At 40.4% G+C, this 19,546-nt stretch overlaps 3 protein-coding genes across 6 annotated transcripts; 2 read left to right on the top strand and 1 right to left on the bottom strand.

The window, feature by feature from the left end:
- Positions 1-44: 44 nt before the first annotated feature.
- Positions 45-3,490, top strand: LOC146659254 (glutathione S-transferase kappa 1-like). 3 transcript variants are annotated; one of them, XM_085423211.1, is made up of 8 exons: positions 45-145; positions 488-595; positions 674-755; positions 865-993; positions 2,126-2,268; positions 2,353-2,469; positions 2,567-2,660; positions 3,017-3,490. In XM_085423211.1, the coding sequence occupies exons 2-8, from the start codon at positions 527-529 to the stop codon at positions 3,064-3,066; spliced, it is 684 nt and encodes a 227-aa protein (XP_085279337.1). In that variant the 5' UTR covers positions 45-145; positions 488-526; the 3' UTR covers positions 3,067-3,490. The 3 variants fall into 3 exon arrangements, with proteins under 3 accessions (XP_085279337.1, XP_085279336.1, XP_085279335.1); XM_085423210.1 differs by lacking the exon at positions 45-145 and adding an exon at positions 152-372 and having other exon boundaries at positions 3,017-3,489; XM_085423209.1 differs by lacking the exon at positions 45-145 and having other exon boundaries at positions 152-595; positions 3,017-3,487.
- A 2,094-nt stretch (positions 3,491-5,584) lies between these two features.
- On the top strand, positions 5,585-11,128 carry styk1b (STY kinase 1b). Of its 2 annotated transcripts, none has more exons than XM_085423206.1 (10): positions 5,585-5,934; positions 6,751-6,806; positions 7,036-7,203; positions 7,768-8,103; positions 8,197-8,378; positions 8,525-8,599; positions 8,729-8,937; positions 9,127-9,167; positions 10,184-10,280; positions 10,389-11,128. In XM_085423206.1, the coding sequence occupies exons 2-10, from the start codon at positions 6,752-6,754 to the stop codon at positions 10,579-10,581; spliced, it is 1,356 nt and encodes a 451-aa protein (XP_085279332.1). In that variant the 5' UTR covers positions 5,585-5,934; position 6,751; the 3' UTR covers positions 10,582-11,128. The 2 variants fall into 2 exon arrangements, with proteins under 2 accessions (XP_085279332.1, XP_085279333.1); XM_085423207.1 differs by lacking the exon at positions 5,585-5,934 and adding an exon at positions 5,984-6,653.
- Positions 11,129-11,629: 501 nt separating this feature from the next.
- Positions 11,630-19,546, bottom strand: phc1 (polyhomeotic homolog 1). Its single transcript, XM_085423204.1, has 14 exons — positions 19,390-19,546; positions 18,564-18,685; positions 18,316-18,429; positions 18,152-18,217; positions 17,664-17,807; positions 17,308-17,451; positions 16,441-17,199; positions 16,210-16,342; positions 15,928-16,106; positions 15,775-15,838; positions 15,600-15,687; positions 12,627-12,798; positions 12,190-12,421; positions 11,630-12,101 (listed from the first exon to the last, which is right to left on the bottom strand). The coding sequence occupies exons 2-14, from the start codon at positions 18,678-18,680 to the stop codon at positions 11,950-11,952; spliced, it is 2,364 nt and encodes a 787-aa protein (XP_085279330.1). The 5' UTR covers positions 18,681-18,685; positions 19,390-19,546; the 3' UTR covers positions 11,630-11,949.

The following is a 19,546-nucleotide window of genomic DNA, read 5'->3' as shown; positions in this document are numbered from 1 at the left end:
TCAGAGAGTGAACTACTGCTCGAAGTCGGTAGGTGGCAGTAATGCACATGTAGGCTGTCTTGCCTGCTAAGCATTCAAGAAGAAGAAGCCCGTGCGGAAGGCTTTTGGCTGTTCTGTACCACCTGATTTGTAGCTTTTAGAGCAGGTAGGCGAAATCATTTCGGTCCCCCTTGTGGTCAGACACTGCTACTGAGCTTTTTCGTTATTTATCTAGCTCAGGCTAACTCCTGCTATCGTTTTTTAACTCCGTCTTTAACACCATTTAATATAGCATCGGTTGTAGCTAACTGTTAAAAACAACGAGTGGTTTCTGCTCGCGGTCTTTGCTGCGATTAGTTTTATTTCTGCTAAGCCCGAGCAGCTCTGCTTCAGGTTAGTTGAACTTTGACACAGTGAACATTGCTCAGAGGCTGCCCCCAAAAACTAAACACTCCTTGAGAATTATTCGCACGCTGCCGTTAAGGTTTTTGTTGCTCTTCATTTAAAGCTCTTGCTAACAACTCAAAGAGCGGCTGCTGACCCCAGGATGACCTCCAGAAAAGTTGTGGAGTTGTTCTACGATGTAGTTTCTCCGTATTCATGGCTTGGTTTCGAGGTTTGTGCCGTCTTGATGTGCACCACAGCATCAGATCGGTTTGTTTAGGAGATGCGCAAATATCTCATGTGTTTGCAGGTCATGTGCCGCTACAGAAACGTTTGGAACATCGACCTCAAACTGCGCCCTGCGTTTCTGGGTGGCATCATGCACGGAGCGGGTCAGTAAAGATCAGACAGGCACCTGTAAACCTGCTGCAGGACACGCTGCACGGTCAAATCTGGGTGCGCACTGACTCTGTTTGCTCTCACATTTCTCTTTCTTGACAGGCAACAAGCCTCCTGGTTTGGTTCCTAACAAGTTCGCGTACATGACAAAAGATCTCAACCGCTTGGCAGAATACTTCAGTGTCCCCTTGCAGTCGCCTGCTGACCCCTTTGAGGTCATGTTCCAGAAAGGTACAAGCAGAATCAGCTCTATAATGTCTATTGATTGGACTATTAGACCCAAGCTATTTGACCCTATTAGACCTTATTTGACCCCTAAAGACATTTTAACTGAAGCAATGACGCTTGATTTTGACAGAAGTTCCACATTTAAAGAAAAACATAACTGTCTACTACTTTTTGTTGTTTTTTTAAGGGGGGGAAACATGCAACTAAAACAGATTATCTTCAGATATGGGAAACTGAACTCTACTATTCTTAACTCCCAAAAGTTTGGGTAAGTGATAATGTCGTAGTCATGACTTGTGACATGGTGTTAAAGCAACACAAAGCAAATTTAATTTAATACTTTAAAACACTTGGCTGTGGCAAAACAAGCTGTAAGCACAACACAATATACACTTGACACTTTATTAGGTACATCTCACCAGTACCAGATAGGACCCGCGTTTGCTTTGAGAACTGCCTTAATTCATAAGAATTCCTCAAAGATTTTGGTCCATGTTGATCACACAGCTGCTGCACATCCATGACGTGAGTCTCCAGTTACGCAACATCTTAAAGGTGCTCTATTGGATGACGTCTGATGACATTTCAAGAAACCAGACAAAACCAGCTCTGGTAACAAGAAGATATTTTCCCCCAGAGAACTACCGCTGTCATATTTTCTTTTTTTTTTTAGACCATTCTCTGTAAATCCCAGAAGATCAGCAGTTTGTGAAATACTCAGACCAGTCTGGAACCAAAAACCATGCCACATTTTAAGTCACTTAAATCACCTTACTTCCCTATTCAAATGCTCAGTGTGAACTTCAGCAAGTTGTCTTAATCATGTCCACGTGTCTAAATGCATTGAATTTCTGCCATGTGATTGGCTGAATCAATATTTGCAATGAATGTGTGTACCTAAGAAAGTTTACTTCCCTTTTTATAGAGAGCCAACAATTCCAGATACTGTTGTATGGTTCATAAGAAACCCTCCTTCAAAATTTTTAATGATTTTCACAAAGATCGAATAAAGAACTGCAGATTAAGAGATTTATTGAAATATTAGGCTTGAGATGTGACATCTCATGATTTTGTCAATAGTGGTTCAGGTAACAGATGCATGTTAGTGCCCTTTTTTTTTTCCTTCTTCTTATAGGCAGCTTGGCTGCAATGCGATTTGTGGCAGCAGTGCAAGAAAAAGAAAAGGATGGAGAGAAGGTGGTGAATGTGTCCCGTGAGCTGTGGAGAAGAATCTGGAGTGAAGACAAAGACATCACTGAACCTGCGTCGCTGTCTGAGGTGCAGACTCTTTAACATCCTGGCTGCATTTAAAACAAAATTAAGAAGCACAATTTAATTTTGAGACTTTTTGTGTTTTTGCAGGCAGCAGTGAAAGCTGGATTGTCTGAAAGTGAGATAAAAGAACTGTTGGCCATGTCCACCTCAACGCAGGTCAAAGAGAAGCTTAAAAGCACAACACAGGCAGCTCTTGATTATGGGGTCAGTTGTCCTTCAGCTCCTCTTGTAGATCTAGCAAAGTGAAAAACAAACAAACCATCAGCTATAACCCAAATCTCTCCTCCTAAATCCTTGTCAGGCTTTTGGTTTCCCCATGATTGTGTGTCATGTTGATGGAAAGCCAGAGATGTTCTTTGGATCTGACAGATTTGAGCTCATGGCCCACTGCATCGGTGAGAATACGATTCTACCATCTCTACAAATTTACTATCAAACTGGCTCAAGTAAATGGAATAAAATGACACCTTAACTTGTAGTCAGTGAAAGACTTTGCATACTTTTGGCTCTTTTAGTAATTCTTTATAGCTGAATATTGAATCGATATTAAGGAATCAATTGTCACTTATTTTTTGAACTTGTTGCTCTCTAACAATTAAAGTTATTCTAGTTTTGTTTTTATTGTAAATCACCTATGATTTCAAAATTACAAAAACAAACAAAAAAGTGTTTGGCACTCTGGCAGTGGCACTACTTTTCCTTCTTATTGTTGGCAGTTTCTTATTCAGTCACATTTTGTTCTCTGTTTCAGGAGAGAAATGGCTGGGACCTCAACCCAGCAAATCAGCTGCCAAGCTGTAAAATGAAACCTGTTTTCATCTAAAGACGATTTGCTCACAGTTTTGATTTGTCATTAAGTTCCATCTTTCATTTTTCTGGAATTAAAATCCCAGTTTTCCAAGTTGTGAAAGGCTCTGTCAGTGGCAGTAACAAGTTTCCAAACTGGTACTGTTGAGATATGCGTATACATATGACTTTTTTTTTAATGTTAGTCATAAAAAACCCTAATAACAACAACAACAACGAATGTGGGTGTAGATTTGGTCACATGATGTGTGTCTACCAGGATCAACCAGTGTTCACAGACCTCAGTGCTCATATTTTGACATATCATGTAATCTACTGCTAGTATTGTGATTAATGCATCATACAATTGTGCTGCTAATTATGTGCCTAATAAAAGCCTTTGAAATACAAGAAAAGTATTTTTGGCAGCTTGTACTAAACCTTAGTATTATTCTTATTATTATTATCATTATTATTATTATTGTTATTGTTACAGTAATATTCATGGTCCCAGCTGATACTTTTTTTTTCTCTGCCCGTGCTGACATTTGTGATTTTTTTTTTTAAAATGTCTTCTAACTGCCAGCTGGTCAGTTGGCCCATTATTTCCATTCATGACTGAAATATTGACCCGTTTTCTTCCACTTCACCAATTCAGAGTTGCAGTGGGGCTGGTACACCCTGGACCAATATATCATCCTCAGGATGATATCTAACATATATATCATCCTGAGTGTTAATATATTGTTAAGTGCTAATTTGGTTAAACCAGGAGGAGTCATAGTTTATGAGGCTGTACATCTTAGTTTAATCTCAAGTGGGCTGAAGCAGTAAAACTATGGTAATGATAACCTAAAAAACATCCCTCTAAAATGTTCATAGTTAACATATTTAAAAAAAACAATAATAATGAGTCATTATTCATTAAATGTACATTACAATTTACATTTAAGAGTGAATCATTCAAGGCACCAAAACCTTCATATGTAAAGTTTTTGTAACAGAGCAAAAGTGTTTTCTGCCTTTATGATCTCGTCTAAATATAAAAATACTTCTCATATATTTTCTTTCCTGTTTAGTAGTCCTGGCATCAAATTACAACACCATAAAAAGGCTTTTCATTTAAATTATTAACAACTAATGACTTTACAGTAATTTGAACTGGAATATCTGATGGACCGTTTCTGGCCCTTGTGCCACAGGTTTGAAACACCTTTCCTGACGGAAAGTTCAGACGTTCTTAGAAAGACGAGATGAGATTTTTGTCACCTCGCTGAGAACTACTACGTCATTATTAATTAATCCATCGATCCCTTTGTAACCCATCATTCACAGCAAGCAGGTTTTGAATTTCAACCCTTTCACAGGTAGGCAAGCAGAGGCCTTCATATCCTCCCTCAGTTGAACTGCATTCAGGTATTAATGTTGGAGAGGATGTGGCTTTTTGTTTGTTTTAGATTTGTGTGAGATTACTGACCTGTTGTGGGCGTAAATATCCTCTCTTTTCCTGGTCTGGGTAAGAACGGGATGTGGAAATGGATAAATGCATTAAATGTTTGTTATGTCACAAATGTATGATGCCACAACATAAAGTGGAAAGAAAGACGCTACAGTATACTGAAATACTGCACTTGCTGTTGTGCAAATAGCTGAAATCACTTCGACAGCACTGGCGCAGTGTCTACAGTGCCGTGCCCCTTTGATTGTATGCCTCGCCTCAAACGGCAGGGCAGCTCGGCTGTTAAACTCCTGAATAAAATCAAATGATTCATGCATAAAGTTCAGTTCAATTCATTTTTAATTATATAACACCAAATCACAACAACAGTCGCTTCAAAGTGCTTTATATCGTAAGGTAGAGACCCTATAATAACGCAGAGAAAACCCCCAACAATCAAGCGACTCCCCTACAGATGAGCACTTGGCAACAGTTGGAAGGAAAAACTCCCCTTTAACAGGAAGAAACCTCCAGCAGAAGCAGGCAGCCATCTGCTGTGATCAGTTGGGAGTTTAAGTGCTGAAGACGGGACAAAAGACACACTGAGTGGAGAGCCAGCGATTAATGTGTGGTGTGTGAGCACATAGTGTATCGTAAAGTAACACAAGTCTGTGTGTGTTCAGCATTTCTAATGTTTAGCTTGAACTACGTGTTTTCTTGACAATAACTGTAATATTGCAAACATCAAGTATTGCTGTCATATGAATAATTACTTGTAAATATACTGTAAGTAACCGTGTCTTTGTACAGTGAAGGTTACAGACTCTCCTTCTACCCCCTACATTAAAATTTTAGGTGTAAATATTTTGCACTAAACACAAAAAAAAGAATCTGTTATGTGGTTGCTGTGAATTCTTTGGACCAAGATAATCTTTTCACTAGAGATGGCAGAGCTTGTTATACCAGTTCTGAGCAAAAGACTACCAAACACGTTTAACAAAGGGCCAGCGACTGAAACAAAATTACAAGGAGCAGCAGTACCAGTTTCCTTACACAAAGACGAGGAAGGCAAGGGTCACGAGTCGCTGCTGTACTTCAGGGAAAAGCACATTACAGAATGTGGTAGAGCACATCAGCACACTCTGAGGAGGAGGGAGGTGGAAAGGAGGAAGAAGGAAGGAGTAAATAGGAGAAGGATATGGTGAAGCAGGTGAGGGTGGAGTTAAGAAAACACAGAAGGCTGAACGAAGAGTAGCAGAGAGCGCATTGATCCCCTGAGCCTGACAAATCACCTGAGAACAACAAGACAATGAAGCTCTGAACAGCCCAGCTGAGCCCGGACTCTTCAGCAGGGAAGATGTATGAAAAGTGCCTGACCGCAATAACAGGATTTCACTTTTGATTATTTCTCGTTTGGCTGTTAAGAGTAAACTGCAGGTGGTGAGGTAAGGCTTTGACCCCTATTTTTCTTCTGTCTGTTTGTAACACATGACCTGTCCTTGTGGCAGCATGTAGGAAGAGTGAGCTGATTAATGCACGCTATGTTAACTTTATGAAAGCGGCTGTAGTGTGGTTGGAGCCTTTTAGTGATTTTTATGACATAATGTATTATTTTTAGTCTGGGTAAATGAGCCGGTGCTGTTTTGCCAATCATGTTTGGCCTTTGGGCGTGTAGTGCATCACTGGAACTAATGTGATGAAAAAATGCAGGTAAACAGGTTTGGAGCTCTTGGCTGTGACGTAAAAGCGTGCTCATGAAGATGAGCTTCTATGAATTTAGACATAAATCATTAGGACTGCTTTGTTAGGCTTTCTCTGATATACATCTTTGATTAAAGTAGTCCAAAAGCCTCCGTGACAAAAATAAAGGTGCTAGACTTTAACTCTGACGGGCTGTTTATGTTTATGACTAGTTTGTAGCAGGAGGGAAATGCTCCGTATACCTCACAGATAGCAATACGACATTTGACGTTTCTGGTCTCAGTTACCTGTTTGCTCAGATGCCTCCTCGTACTGATTACCTGTAAGAGTCACATTACTATTAACAGATTCTGTTGCAGGAACAACAGGCCTGTCAGGCAATACATTCTAATTTGACTACTTCATCCATAACAAAGAAATCAATGGTTTTCCTACTGAGAAAATATCTGGACAACTTTTAAGTGTATGAAAGCACTAAAAACCTCCTCAGTATGAAGTCTGGTTGTGTGAGCTTCTTGCATCTCTTCATCGCTTTTTATTTTCTTTTAAATATGTGACAGGATGTCTTCAGTATCAGCTGCAGACTCTCAGTGCAAAACTGGAGACGCTATCTGTGGTAAGTTTTGTGGCTACTTCTGCTCACTAAACAGGTCTGACCATTTATGGGGCTTGACGAGCCTAACCCTTGTTAGAGAGACGTCTTCTGTCTTCGCCTGAAGATAGAAGATAAACTCTGCACGTCAGCTGAGCAAAAATATTAGCATAGACTGCATAACCACATCTGCCTCTTTAAGTACTTTGAATCTAAAGACGGACGTTTCCTTGTGTACATTCCCTGTTTGCAGAGATCCGAGTGTACGAACAGGAGGTGATCGTCGTGCCCGTCTTCCTGTTGGCCAGCTTTCTGATAACTCTGGTCTTCATTTTACTGCTGCGCTTCTGTCCAGAGAAGGTCGATCGTATCCGTCCAAAGTCAAAGGTCACTACCAGGAGGATACTGCATGGCATTGATGGTAAGAACACAAAAAAGAATGAAGTCGACTCTTGTTGTGATTTGGGGCTGCATAAATAAAATTAAATTGATTGAATGTTTTTTGTGATATTGGTAGTTTAAGTCAAATTTGTGGCCTGTATTTGCTTGTTCATGAAACAACATTATATAAAATTTAATCTAAATGAACAAAAATAATACAATAATAATATTTTAAGCTTTTGTGTCCTTTTAATTTTGTTCACTTCTGTGAGACGTGCAAATTTTAATTGTTTTTCTGGAACTGTTTAATTTATTTAACTCATATAAGCAAACACGAACATTTAATAAATGGTTTGTAACACACTGTAATGTTGTGTTAGGCAGATGTAACTTCAGGTGAAGGAGTTTACAAATACTGTGCATTAATAAGTACTGAAAAAATCCTTATATAAGCAACTACTACAATTTTATGTGTTCAAAACCACATGCATGTTTCTGCTTCTCAACTTTTTATAAATGTTAAATAACATGACTTGAAATAGTGTCTAGGTTATGGTCTCATTTACTCCCTGTGTTTTCATACGAGCCTCTATTCTCTCTGCAGCTCCATCAGGTATCAATGTTCTGGAGCATGAAAGCATTGCTTTGGACATGCCCAATTCCTACTCTACCTTCCAGTCCCCGCACACCTACCTCAATAAAGCATTTTCCAATTCTGTGGAGACACTCCCTCAACATCCCAGCCCACCGCCACAGGAGATTTTCAAGCCCACTTTCACTCTCCCGCCGCAGCCCAGAGAGCTGCCCCGCCAGAGGCTCCCCGAGTCCTTCAACCTGGTCACGCCTCTCTCTGGCACCTTCTCCCTGCGCACAGACTCCTCCGTGTCCATCTACAGGGCCCGTATGGAAAACAGGAATGTGGTACTGCGAGTGCTAAATGGTGAGATTTTCACCGAGGTTTGTCTGTGAGTTTTGCAGATCTCATTTGGTTTTCAGTGCAAGATTCAGCATTTTCTTTTTCTCTCGTTGGCAGACTCGGCTAATGCCACAGAAAGGCACAACTTCCTGGGCTTTGCTTCCTTCCTGGCCCAGCTCGGACCACATCCCTTCCTGCCTGAGCTCCTAGGTGTGGTGTCACTGCGAGCTCCCCTGGTTACAGTTGTGGAAGAACTGGAAAACAGAGACCTGCTCAGCTTCTTGTGGAGATGCAGAGAGGTAGGGAGATACATTTTTAATGAGCTTCAAAGATGCAGCGTGTGCTACATTGATTCTCCTTCAAGTATGATAAAATCTAAATGTAAATCTCCAAATCGAGATGTAAAAGAAGAATTATTTAGACATTTTTGTGACTGCCTTTCCAGGACAATGGGGATCCGCCATGTGAAATGACAGAGAGACGAATATTTACCATGGCAAACCAGGTGGCCAGTGCACTGGTTAGTATACAAATATACTGTATTTTCATTGGCTCTTTTTTAATGCTTGAGGGCAGTCTTTTAATATTTATAGGAACTGCACATGCTCATCTGGTTAATCTTGACTTCGCTGTCATGTTGCCCGATCAGGCGTTCCTTCACAGCAAAGATCTTCTCCATGGAAACATCCGTGCCCGTAGTGTACTGATCAGTAAGATGTTCACAGCCAAGCTTTGGGGCCTGCATGGAGTCTATACACGAAAGAACCAAGGAGCCACGCAGAAGGAGGATCCGAGCATGAAGAAATGGCAGGCACCAGAGGTGCTAGCCAAGAGGCCTGCCAGTGAGAAAAGCGACGTGTGAGTTCTTGTTAGATCTCATTTGAGCCTAATTTTATGTGTCACGTCTATAAAAGATGTCTTGGTGCTGTTTACCTTAATATCCTCTGATAGAGATGTTGCTACATGAAATGTGTAGTCTACAAGCTTGTTATTAAACTCCTGGAAGAAAGACTGTAACATCAGTTGCTTTTGTCTGTCCCTTTTTAGCTGGTCCTTTGGTATCTTATTGTATGAAATGACAACTTTGGGTAAGTTCAATTCTTACTTTTTAGAATATACTCGTAACTTTAAAAATTATTAATGAATACATCTTTCAAGAGTTGAATAATAGAACAATTTGAATTAGCTGTTAGACATGTCTCTGTACTTTTTACTCTGGGTTCCTGTGTGCAGATGGACTCAGTGTTTTAAAAACAATACATTTGTGTGACAGTAATTTTGGATTTTAAAAGGATTTTTGTGCCGGTGTTGATCCTTAATCTGTAAATATTTAATTCGATAGAGTTACCTAAGAAAGTCATGCAAACCGTTAGAATTTACTGTATTTTAACATTGCAAAGTAACACTTGTGTACTTATTTCTATGCAGTCACATGAAACTTTGCTCAGTTCAGATTAATTTATCCACTGCTCTTCTAAAGTCTTACCACAGCATTTCAGTCAGATTGAGGTCATTTGAGCAATTCTGTTGTTTTAGCTATCAGATTGATGGCCTCATATTTGACTCTAGAATACTTTGGTATACAGAGGACTTCACAGTTAACTCAGTGTTTGATTTGACCAAACATCTCCACTTTAGTCTCTTTGCTCCAGAAGTCTTGTGGTTTCTTCAAATGCAGCTTTGCAAATCCAAGTCATGCTGCCGTGTTCTTTTCAGAGAGAAGAGGTTCTCTCCTGGCAAGCCTTCCAAACAAGTCGTACTTGTGCAGTCTTTTTCTAATTGTACTGTCATTAACTTCACAAGCTTCTCTGAGCTTTGCACAGTCCGGCCTCACTGACTCCTGGCAGCTGTCTTGAATGTTTTCCATGTGAATCACGGACTTCAAATTGTTTGAAAATAGCCTTTCAATTCCTCCAAGATTGATGGACAGCACCAGTTTCTTCTTTTAGATCATTACTGGTATCTTTTCCCAGACTGCTACTTACCATCTTAATTCCTATGGAAAGAGTAAGGGTGGACTTGGTTTTTTTCACAGGATTGCATCAAAGAGTTTTCACATTTATACGCTATAATGTATCTACTAATTTCTCTTGCGTTTGTCCAGGTGAAGCTCCGTTTGCAGAGATCCCGGCTAATGAGCTTCTGCAGTTTCATCAGCGAGGAAAAAATCTTAAAAAACCATCAAACTGCTCCAACACACTGTGAGTGTCCACTGCAATACTCCAGAAACGCCAAACATGAAGCGCTACACTTCCTCTCGTTAATCACCGCAAAAGTCAGATAAATTTCTTCATCTCTTCTTCGCACAGGTACACGATCATTAAAAGTTGCTGCCAGTGGAAGGATCAAGAAAGACCCACTCTGGCAGAAGTGCGCAAGAAGCTGGCTTCAGGAGAGAAGGCGGCCTCTGACAAGGTCATCAAGGCATCTGGGACAGTTAACATTGAGCAATACCTTCAAGAAGCTGGATACGGCGAAGCCAACAGCTACACTGTTTTCTGATTGCAGTTATCCTCAGCAAAAGCACTTTTACGAAACAAAAAAATGACGTTCAGATGCAATACAATAGCTCAAAACTCTGGGTATGATCACTCTGGGAATTGAAATTGCTCCTTTTTCCTTCTTTCAACAGTTAACTTTGGGAAACATTAGGTTGTTTTTTTTCTTTTTTTCCCCCAAATTTCATTCACGTGTCTTGCCTTTCCCAATGTCTCTAATGTTCAGTTGGAGAAATAAAACCTCCGACTCGACATTTGGACCCGTAAACCTGACCGACGTACAGCTTCAACCTGAACCTGTGCTAAATACTGTCCATACATGATGGTTTGCTAATTTTGTTTGAAGATGCCAATGTATGTTCCAATATATATATATTTGCCACATTTTTTCATGATTTCGTATCAGACATAAATGTGGAAATGAAGGACCCATCAATGTAATTTTGCCATTATTTCCATTGTAAATTATGTTTACTGATCAAGTTCAGTTTATGTGAATATGAAAATCTGTTTACATGAACTCAAATGTGAATAAAATAAAGATGACCTTATTTTTCCATGCGGCTTTCATTAAGTGGAGGAGATAAAAACAAAAACACACAAAGCTCCAGTAACAGGTACTTTTTATTGGTAGTACTGCATACACGCACAGAGAGCGCTTCCAGTTGTTGAAAGAGCAAACCATGAGGAAAACCTATTTTCAGGTAGTTAGGTTGATTAAAGCCACTAAAACTACAGTATCCATGAAAAAATAATTTTGTTTGTAGTATAAAATGGAAAAGATACAAAACTAAACTTTCAATAACTGTTTTAATAACCTAATTTAAAAAGCCCAGGCTTTCTGTGTCTTTTCCGTGATATGATTGGAGCCTGGATGGAACATCTATGGCAAACTATAAGCTTAACTACAAAAAGAACGGAAATATCAACGTAATGGACTGTTGCTAATCACGTCGCTAAAGTTAAAGCACCGATTGAAATACAACAAGAAGGCAAGGTTCTTTTTTTTTTTTTTGCACCCAAGTGGTGAACTGTCCTAGCACCGATGTCGCTATGCTGTCTGATTTGCAGTTTCTCCTTCCACGCGTAAAAACGCCTCTACTCACAGTGACAGAAAAAAAACAAAAGAAAAACACTACTGACATGTATACTGGACTTCTCACGAACCACTCACACATATGCATTCATGTCTTCTGCACATTCAGTGTCCTGAAAGTAAACTCGCCATCTTCTTGTCTCTACAAGACCGATGGAGCATCTTCATTAATCCCAAAGTTCTCAGTCTTTTTTTTTTTTTTTTTTAAGAGTCCAAGTGTTGATTTCAGTGAGAAGTTGGCTATGAGAACACAATCCTGGAGTCCTTCTGGCAGCATTACTCACGCAGGCTGTTGATGGAGGCACAGATCTTGAGAGCGGGACCCAGCTTGATGTTCATGGTGGAGATGAGATGGTCCTCACGCAAAAGCAGCAGCGCCTGCCCGTCTATTTCCTGAGACTGAAACTGGGCAGCCAGCTCCTCACAACCTGATCGACCAAGAGACTCGGTTAATGCAGGAGACAATAAAGAGAAACAACATGTGACGAGTGAACTGTAATCAGATGGACCACCAACCTTGAAGTGAGGAGATAAACCTGTAGACTTCGTCCACGCTCCACTGGGAAGGAGTCGAAGACAGGAAGCTAGCCCCCTCTAGTGGAAGACTTCCAGGAGCTGAGCTGTCAGACTGAAGAGCGCTGTGCTCGGCTCTTGAGCAGGAGCGGGAAGAACTCGGAGACAGTGAAGGAGAATCGTCTTCTTCGCCATCGCTGGATACTTCATCTGAACGACTGGACTCTGAGTTAAACTGCACCCAAAACAGCAGACATTGAACTACAATCAGCAGCATTTTTATACTATTATTATGTTGCAGGACAAAAAAGAAAAAAGGATTTCCAAAAACAGCTGTGAATGTTAGTTTTCAAACATAATGGCCTTGATTTTTGTTTTGTTTTTAAGACTGTTAACAACAGAAAACACACGAGACATCCTTTAAAACCTACAGGTGTTACCTTGACAGGTAGATGCTTGGTTGATATTTTATTAGAGGTGATATTAGAACTGCTCCTGCGAGTGGAGCCCCTACGCCTAGCAGTGCTCTCTGTGGGTGCTGGATTTGGTGCCAGCCCTGCAGCTGTTCTCCCTCTGCTGGATTTGTAGTGCTGGCTGCAGCTTACATTATACCTGCAAATGAAAAGCAAAGTCAGCACTGAGAGAGACATTCTTGTTTGTTTGCCTCCCCTGAGTAAATTTCCAGTGTTACTATTGTCTAAAAAGGGGGTCAAACTTTTTTTTTTAAATATATACACATATATGTTTCTATCTATCCATACCTACGTATATACACACATACGCACATATACACATTTTCAATAACCCCATTAACACCTGAAGGATACACAACCTACAATTATATATATATATATATATATATATATATATATATATATATATATATATATATACATACACACACACATACATATACATATACACATATATATATATACATACATACATATACACATACATATATACCCATACCAACAAACCCGTGCATGCGCACACACATGAAAATATTAGACAAGAACACCCTATCAAATCTCTACCTTTTCCCTGTAAAAACCATATCCTTAAACCGCTTTTTAAACTGCGCCATGCTTGGACATTGCTTCATATCTTTACTTAGTCTGTTCCACAGCTTCACTCCACACACAGAGATGCAAAAACTTTTTAATGTTGTACGGATACGAGGATGTTTTAAATTTAATTCCCCCCTCAAATTGTATTCCCGTTCCCTTTTAGAAAACATTTTTAGAATATTGTCAGGAAGCAGGTTATTTATTGCTTTATATATAATTTGTGCTGTGAGAAAATGAACCAGATCTGTGAATTTTAGAATTTTTGATTTTAAGAATAGTGGATTTGTATGATCTCTGTAACCAGTTTTATGGATTATCCTTATGGCCCTTTTTTGTAATATAAAGATTGATGATAGCGAACATTTGTAAGTATTGCCCCAAACCTCTGCACAGTAATTCAAATACGGTGCAATCAGGGAACAATAGAGAATGTGGAGTGATTTGTGGTCCAGAATGTGTTTTACTTTACTCAAGATTGAGACACTTCTTGAAATTTTGTTATGTATATGATTTATATGAGACTTCCAGTTTAATTTATCATCTATAATCACACCAAGAAACTTATGTTCAAGTACTCTTTCAATTTCCACACCATCTACATGAATCTGCACTTGTGCATTTCTAAGGGAATTCCCAAATAAGATAATTTTAGTTTTACTTAGATTTAGCGATAGTTTGTTCCTGTTAAACCATTTTTTAATTTTGCACATTTCTGAAGTAATTGTATCCAGCAGCTCCTTTAGATTCCCCCCAGAACAAAAAACTTAGTTTCACATTTAACAAAACGGGTAAAATAAAAATCACATTAAGGATCAGATGTCTTCAGCACACATATCTTGCTTAATCTTCTCAAATAAAGCCAATTAACAGCAAATCGATGAACATATTTTTTAGCCATCTTTCTGTCAAGAAAAATGTTTTCAGATAAGAGTAGGCCACCATGGCGCCAACTCACAACAGCCTGAGTATAAAAGCTACTGCCTGAATTAAAAAAGAAAAAAGCTTCCTGATGTTAAAGCAGAATATTTTTGTTCTTGCACAGCATTTCTCACAAGCCCGAACATGAAACAGCTTTATCTGTGCCATAGTGGCAAATTGGAAACTGTATTCAAAGCCCCATCAATTTGAGATTTAGCTGAAAAAATATTTCAAAGATGTACATCACTTTCTACTACACTAACTTTCTCAAGCTTTTGTTCTCTGGCTCTGTGGCTCTGCAGCTGTGTAGATTCAAAATTACAATGCTAATTACAGGATTTTTAAAATGGCAGAGACTGTCTCTGACAAAGGGCTACGTGAGCCCTAGATAAAGAAGTACTTCCACCTCCTTTGAATCTGTCTACTTTCATCATTTGCTTTAATCGGTCGTGCCACCCTGTTAGCTAGTGTGCTAGCTTCAAACTTCAGTGTAAGTGGGTAAATTTGCTTATTTTAGCCCTTAGACAAGACCTGCAGATGGCAGCTTCAACTAGATAGGCCAGAACATAGTAAGAAACTTGCTCTCTTTTTAAAGCATTTTTAAAGCAAATAAATGCAAAAATACCCTCCAAATAATTCAAACTCACTGTAAGCACATTGTTTCTTTGCTTTGAATTTCACTCTTCAGAGCTTGCATGTTCTAACCCAGTGCTAGACCCCCCTTTGTTTTACAAGAAACATCTTCGATACATTTTTCAAAAAATGCCCGTCTGTGCAAAATGAGTTTAAAAACATAAACAACTGTGGGATACTGTTTGTCCATGATTTGGACGGGGGGAACAAATTATGGCAGGATCAGCCTGATATTATTTGTATCCCACTGTAACTTTACTGTATGAAGAGCTAACATCTCCAAAATGTCAGGAGTAGTTAGTTATTATAAGAAGTGTTTGTGAACTTAAAATCAAGAATGTGGGATACTGTTTGTCCGTGATTTGGAGAGCCCAGCGCGTGCTCCCGACGCAGGGAAAACCAATTCTGCAGGGGAGACCTACCTTGGAACTTGTGCAGGTGAAGCCAAATTTGGCGAAGCTTCATCTCCTGCTTTGCGTTTGTGTGGGAGCCCCGTCAAAAACCTCTCCATTATGCTACCAGTGTGCAAGCAGTCTTTTTTTTCTCATATCGTGCCGCCCCCTGCAATGGCTCTGCCCCCCCCCCCCCCCCCCCCCGGGGGGGCACGCCCCACACTTTGGGAACCTCTGTTCTAACCAAATACTGCAGTCAGTGGCTTAAACTGCAAAGGCTTTAGCTGTTTTCCTAATAAGATATGAATGTCCTTTGAACCTCTGAGCTTTTATGGCTAATTAAGAAGGAACAAAACAACACATAATGTGTATGTAAGCTGAAACAGAAACAAAACTGTACCTTTTGGCGCAAGTATTAGTACAGAACCTCTTTGATCCTCTGAACTGGCTGGCTGGAGCAAGGTTCCCACAGTATTCACACTTCAACACTGAGTAGGGAAAGAAAGACTTTACACTACTGACCATAAACACAGCTTAAAGCTACCATACTTAATGAATAATAAACCACCACTTACATGGAGGTCCATTTTCTGTGCAGCCAACCAGGGCAAAATCTCCGTCTTTGGGAAGCCGAGCAACCTGTCACATCAAGCTAGTAAGACACTTTTTTTTTTCTCATGGTAACCTTAACATTCATTATCTGACTGTGCATGTATTATCACACTTACAGGGAAGGGCTCAGCTCCCTCCTGAATCACAAAGCCCTCGATAACATGAGTGAGAACTTGTGGTTTGACGACAGCCTGGGGAACAGGTGCTCTGTCTTTGTCCCCGTGCCCTACTCTTGACAATGGGAGAGGCAAAGAAAGCGTGGGAGGAGATGAGAAGGCAGCTTCTGAAGGAGGAGCTGGTGAATCATGAAAAAGAAAAAATAATGAGCTTACAGTGAGAATTTTGAAGACGTTCTACAAACGTTTTATGCATGAATTGGAGAAGACAAGCTGACGTACCTGAGTCCTTTGTAGGTGCAGGAGATAAAGGAGGAGCCGAGTCTTTCATGGGTGCTGAGTCTGAAGATTCTGTCATCTCATTCAGGCCATCACAGTCATATTTCCTCTTGAGAGAGCCAAGAGGAGCTTTTGTCTAACAGCATGTGGGGGGGGAAAAAGCCTTGTTACAATCCCTTGTACAAAGACGTCTCTCCCTACACCTAACCCAAGCAGTAAATCCTTTGATCTTACCATAGTACTGTTGCTGGAGACCGTGCCAACATTCCCACCAGATGGACTTTCCTGGGCTGTGCTATTTCGTGCCTGTGCCAGGGCCACAGCTTGCATATTTCCTGCTACGCCCTGCCTGGCTCCCACAAGCTGGACAGGGATGTGAGGAGGGTTGTGACCTGCAGCAGTGGACTGATTATTGCTAGGTGGAGCTGGGAGAATGGGCGGTGGGTGTCGAGGGGGCAGCTGCAACGGTAAACGGTGTCCCTGAACTGTCTTGGGCTGTATTGGAACAGGACCTTTGTCTACATTAGTGCTGGACTGTTGCAGGGGTTGCACCACCAGAGTTTGAGTGTTAACATTTGCCTTTGGTGCTACTGAGCCAATAGGGTAGCCCTGGGTGGAGGTAGGAACATTTGACGTGGGTACTAGGATCACCGGTGCAGCAGAGGGGGTCAGGAGGAGTTGGGAGAGAGGGAGTCCTGGAGAGGAAGTGGATGAAGAAGCTACAGAAGAAGTAGGAGTTACAGTCATGGCAGCCTGATTTCCAGTCTTTACAGTCAGTGGATTTGTGGCAGACTGTTGTGTAAAGCTGCTCTTGGCAATTTGTTGTTGCTGTTGTGGTTGCACTTGTTGCTGCTGAACTGTCTGTGGGAAACTCTGTTGCTGTTGCTGCTGCTGACCAAGAGGAAAGCCAGAAGCATCTTTCCTTTCTGGAAGCTCAGATTTAACAGCAACTGCTTTGGTTGTGGAAGCACAGTGTAAGGCAAGGTTCTGCACCTGAGAGATGAAGAAAGGAGCAGCGTGTGATCAAATTTAAATAGTTCTTCCTTCACAACCATTTCTTCAAGATTACATGGCTAGAGCATTTGGTAAAAGCACACAAACCTGATCATTGTCAGACTGGGTGCTAGCACCGGTAGAAGCAACTTCGTGCTGTTGCTGCTGCTGCTGGGGCTGAGTTTGAGCAACTGCTGCAACAGTAGCAGTTGCTGGGCCACCAGGCATGAAGATGAGCTGAGAACGGTTGACCTATGTGGGAAACAGCAGAGATGGTCAACCTTTATTTCTCTTAATGACTGCAAGAAAGATTTAATGATTTCCCTGCATTTTCTCTGGATTGTCAGTGTGAATTTTACACAAAGGTTTCCAACCGTTCTTACTATATCATAACAATATGTTACATAAATTAATTCAAAGTATATGCATTTAATAGATTTTGTGGATAATCAGTTTTAACCCACTCTAAGATACATCTGTCCCGGTCCTGCTGAGTTTCCACCCAGCAGCACTGACTGGTTGATAGCAGTTTTGGTTGCAGAGGTGGCTGGACCATGAGGACGAGGACTGGACATAGTCCCTCCCGCAGAGGTGGTGCTTAGATTGACCTGGAAGGCACACACATATTTATATTTTAACTCAAACTTTAAGAGAGCCAAGGCTGAGGTGTTTTGAACATGTACAGAGGATTGATAGTGGATATATTGGACAAAGAATACTGAATATAGAGCTGGTAAGTAAGACGAATAGAGGAAAATCAGAGAGAAGGTTCGTGGATGTAGTGAAGGAGGACATGCAGATTGTTGGTGTTACAAAAGAGGAAGCAAGGGATAAACTGTGATGAACATAAATGATCCGTTGTGGCAACCCCTAAAGGGTGCAGCTGAAAGAAGATTCAAATCTTTCTAATTATCTGTAAGATATAATTAAATAATAATTTACAAAAACTTACAGTGGTGGGCACTTGGGAGATGCTGTTACTTGGAGTATTGGACTGGCGACTAGCAGCAAGTGTGGCCTGTTTTAAAGAGACATGAAAAGGTTTGATTGGGACATGTCTGTTTGTTTTTATTTTAGTCTTTTTCTTGTTGTTGTGCATGTATATTCTTGTCATACCTGTTGCACAGCAGCTAAGTTGTGGAACTGAGCACTATTTGCGATCTGCTGCTGCAGCATGAGCTGCTGGAAGTACTGAGCAGCATTAGGCTGTCTTTGCAGAGCTTGCAGAGCCTAAAAAAAACACATACATACTTATTTGGCTAATACCAATTCAAAAGTTTGTTTTTCATTTTTTAATTTAAATGGTACTGTTATTGTAACATGTAAAGCATTCGTTTTGTTAACATTTGGACACAATCACTCACCTGTACAGCCTGTCTCTCATACAGAGACATGCGGGCTATCTGTGGTGCATGAGAATTGCCACTTGTCTGAGAATTTCCATTGTTGGTGCCTGTATTTTGGTCTTCACCTGCATCCATGTTTACTGCTCAAAACGAAAAGGCCAATCATCAGAAGTAGCTGTGTCAACAGTTTTAACTATAAACGATCTATATGGTGTATTTGCTATTTCTCACTGTGGGTACAGAGAAAAATAAAGAAAAAAATAATTAATAGACGACAAATGAAATGATTAGTCACTAAATATAAACAAAGGCGGATTATTAAACGTCCTTTGTTGGACTGCACCCTCAAAGTTTCCAATTGATTGTTTATGTTTTTAAAGTGCAGCAGATTATTCGCTCTTGTGGGCATATCACGAGTTTTTACTATCGTGGCAAGCAGGAGCATTGTGGTATTTTCTACAGCAGGCCTGTTGTCAAGATGATAGATGGGTAGAAAAGAAAGACCAACATGGAGGAAAAGTTGAAAATAGCAAAGGAAGCTAGCTATCCAGCGATGGCTAACTACAAAGGATTACACAGGTTTAACGATCTCTCGACACTAGTACAGTATACCATAGTTTAAAAAATGCATTCCCGTGTGCAGCAAAACTCCGAATGCATATATAGAAAAATGAAAGTAGATGAGTCGTTTGTTTGACGCAAACACCTAACTAAAAAACATAAACAGAGGCTAACTAATTAGCAATGCTATCTGTTTTCTGCAGAGAGAAAGCAAGCAGCTAGCTGACTATTACTGCTGCTACATGTCAGAGCTTAATGCCTTTCGGTGTCCGTTTGTGTCTACCTCTTCTTGGCTTTCCGTCCTTTTCACAGTTAAATTGAGTTCTTTTTCGGATATTGGTTGTAGCTGCCAACAACGACAGGGATTTCTAGGTTTTTTGCCTCCAACAAAACCCCGCCCCTCACAAAGCAGTTCTTTTCCCCTCCTTCTTCTTCTTTTT

The sequence above is a fragment of the Rhamphochromis longiceps genome, linkage group LG11 (assembly GCF_057381845.1).
Source record: "Rhamphochromis longiceps isolate RC_006_pf linkage group LG11, R_longiceps_female_GT1.1, whole genome shotgun sequence".
In the NCBI taxonomy this organism is placed as follows: Eukaryota; Metazoa; Chordata; class Actinopteri; order Cichliformes; family Cichlidae; genus Rhamphochromis; species Rhamphochromis longiceps.
The sequence above is the reverse complement of the archived record's forward strand: the minus strand, read 5'-3'. Positions and strand labels throughout refer to the sequence as shown.

Coding starts and splice junctions, on each gene's coding strand:
- LOC146659254 (XM_085423211.1), top strand. CDS start 527: ATGACCTCCAGAAAAGTTGTGGAGTTGTTCTACGATGTAGTTTCTCCG. Junction 2,269..2,352: donor AACCTGCGTCGCTGTCTGAG/GTGCAGACTCTT, acceptor GTGTTTTTGCAG/GCAGCAGTGAAAGCTGGATT. Junction 2,470..2,566: donor AGGCAGCTCTTGATTATGGG/GTCAGTTGTCCT, acceptor AATCCTTGTCAG/GCTTTTGGTTTCCCCATGAT.
- styk1b (XM_085423206.1), top strand. CDS start 6,752: ATGTCTTCAGTATCAGCTGCAGACTCTCAGTGCAAAACTGGAGACGCT. Junction 8,379..8,524: donor TCTTGTGGAGATGCAGAGAG/GTAGGGAGATAC, acceptor CTGCCTTTCCAG/GACAATGGGGATCCGCCATG. Junction 10,281..10,388: donor TCAAACTGCTCCAACACACT/GTGAGTGTCCAC, acceptor TTCTTCGCACAG/GTACACGATCATTAAAAGTT.
- phc1 (XM_085423204.1), bottom strand. CDS start 18,680: ATGGATGCAGGTGAAGACCAAAATACAGGCACCAACAATGGAAATTCT. Junction 18,218..18,315: donor ACTTAGCTGCTGTGCAACAG/GTATGACAAGAA, acceptor TCTTTAAAACAG/GCCACACTTGCTGCTAGTCG. Junction 12,422..12,626: donor CCAAGCATCTACCTGTCAAG/GTAACACCTGTA, acceptor TTTTGGGTGCAG/TTTAACTCAGAGTCCAGTCG.